The sequence below is a fragment of the Anopheles cruzii genome, unplaced genomic scaffold (assembly GCF_943734635.1).
Source record: "Anopheles cruzii unplaced genomic scaffold, idAnoCruzAS_RS32_06 scaffold03262_ctg1, whole genome shotgun sequence".
NCBI classification, from domain to species: Eukaryota; Metazoa; Arthropoda; class Insecta; order Diptera; family Culicidae; genus Anopheles; species Anopheles cruzii.
In genome coordinates this window covers 1-2,293 of record NW_026456847.1, presented here as the reverse complement: position 1 = coordinate 2,293, position 2,293 = coordinate 1, and the positions used below count along the sequence as shown (strand labels likewise).

Genomic DNA, 2,293 nt, shown 5'->3' with positions numbered 1-2,293 from the left:
TGCTGCAACAACTGTTGAATGGCTTTCTGTACTTGACTCTGATACTGCGGCTTTCGAGCGCGGATCTCCTCAAGGCTGACATCCTCGGGAGGGTGCACAATTTTCGATGTCCCCGAGCCCGCGTGAGATATCACAGATGAGGCCGCCTTGCCCGCGTCCCCGCCGAGTCCATTATTCGCATTACTACTGTTAGCAGCAGCGGCCGCAGAAATAGCACTGTTAGTAGTCGGAGGCGCACTGATCGTGGCCGAGCTGTACGCGGGGAACGTCGGTTTCGAGGAGGTTGGAACCGTGGCGGTGCTAACCGCAGCCGACGGAAACAGTGGTCTGGTGCCAGCGGCCATCATTGCCGGCATCATCTGCATGCCCGGGGGTACCATGTATGGGTTCATGCCACCCATTGCGCCCATCATTGGATTCATGCCGTAGGCTGCCTGGAGGTGTGGAGGCATCATATTTTGCATGATCATACCCTGCGCTAGCGATGCTGGTAAGAAAGAACATGACCGACGATTGAAGAAAAGAAACCAACATATCGACCAAATCTCGCGCTTACCATCCTGCTGTTTCACCTTCTTGTGTGCCGGTTCTTCCTCTTCCGATTCCGACCGGTTACCATTCTTCTGCTTCTCGTGCTCCCGGATGTCCTCCGATGGTATACCTTCCATACCGTAGATTTCGATCACTATGTTTGACCGATTCGGCAGTGAGTTGGGCACTTTGTCGATCGATTCCTTGTGCACCTGCATACAGTGTATGGAGAGACCGGGTCCCGTATACAGCTTTTTGTGGCAAATGTGGCATTTGAAGTGTTTGGCCTTCTGATGCTGGACCAGGATTTTCTCGTCGTCAAACTCCCGATTGCAGTACCTGTGGCACGGAAAAAGGCACGATTTTCGCGCAGTTCCGCTAAGGAAAAGTATCGTACACACACGGCTCTGCGGCCAAACGGTTGATGGAAGCGCACAAACAAACGTTACATAATCAACATTCGCCCGAGAGTTATCGGGTCCGTTGGGTAATTTCAGCTAGTTAATTCATTAAAATTGATTGTCAAACAAACTGAATAGGTTTATCGATTATGTGACGTTGAAGTGGCCGAACATGGGGTTTTAATACATGGTAAGTGATTTGTAAAAGGATACCAGCACCAGGGCTTCGATGCCTTCTTCTTCTTTCGTCCCATTGTTTCGAATCGGTTGTAGAACGCTTGACTAGATGGGATTCACCAGGAGTTTGCCAAATTCACTTAATAACAAGCTCTAAAAAGCACAACCTGAAATGTTTGCTACGATTACAGTTCGATTGCTAGCACCAGCGCCGCTTACTGCCGTGGGAGGTTCTCTACACAATCGATCGCTTTGCCCGCTGTGATTTGAAGCGATTGAAAACAGACACCGTTGCGATTATTCCGCACAAATTATCGTGCACAGGCAAGATGCGATGGTTTTCTTCTGATTGACAAACAAATATAGGCACCAGACGAGCGGTGGACAACTATTTTCTGGCTTTTAATTCGACGCGATAAAATTTTCACTAGCACACGAAAATGGAGACGTAAGAAAGTTTGACAAGCATCGAGCAGGGCTGTCAATTTTAAGCTTCGTACTTGCGTACTGCGTACGAAGGCTGCGTACTTTTTTGTGTGTGCATATTTAAACTAGAGACGTTACAACTGCTGCTCGGCCCACAATTCTCGCGAAAGACGACACTATTTTGATATGATTTTTGCGCTTTGAGAACGTATATTATTCGATTGCTTATTCCATTTTCTGAAAACCTAACGGTTGTTAATGTCGATACACTTCTTCGTTTTTTTTTGCAAGAACATTGGGTGTTTAGGCACGTGCCACATATAGCGATTTAATCGATATTATTCAAACACTAAATAGACACCTTGAAAGATGGATTACTTGCTTGTTGCTAAAGTGGATGAATATACTTAGCATACTCGAGCTTCTAAAAAAGATTGCGGTTGCGATTTTAAAATTTTCGTTACAATTCAATAGTATGGGTTTGAAACGAGTAACAGCTATCGGATGGGAGGATAGTAAAATTGCATCATTGGTGTCGTGATTAATCTAATGCTTTATTTATTTATTTTGTAACACAAGTAACCGTCAACACCAGTCAAGCACAAAGCGATGCCGGTTCTTCCTCTTCCGATTCCGACCGGTTACCATTCTTCTGCTTCTCGTGCTCTCGGATGTCCTCCGATGGTATACCTTCCATGCCGTAGATTTCGATCACTATGTTTGACCGATTCGGCAGTGAGTTGGGCACTTTGTCGATC

At 46.3% G+C, this 2,293-nt stretch overlaps 1 protein-coding gene across 1 annotated transcript; it reads right to left on the bottom strand.

The window, feature by feature from the left end:
* Positions 1 to 6: 6 nt before the first annotated feature.
* Positions 7 to 1,249, bottom strand: LOC128276964 (BUB3-interacting and GLEBS motif-containing protein ZNF207-like; the record flags this gene model as incomplete). Its single annotated transcript, XM_053015423.1, has 3 exons — positions 1,146 to 1,249; positions 557 to 870; positions 7 to 487 (listed from the first exon to the last, which is right to left on the bottom strand). Coding segments are annotated over exons 1-3 (836 nt in total), but the record flags the coding sequence as incomplete, so codon positions are not given.
* Positions 1,250 to 2,293: the final 1,044 nt, after the last annotated feature.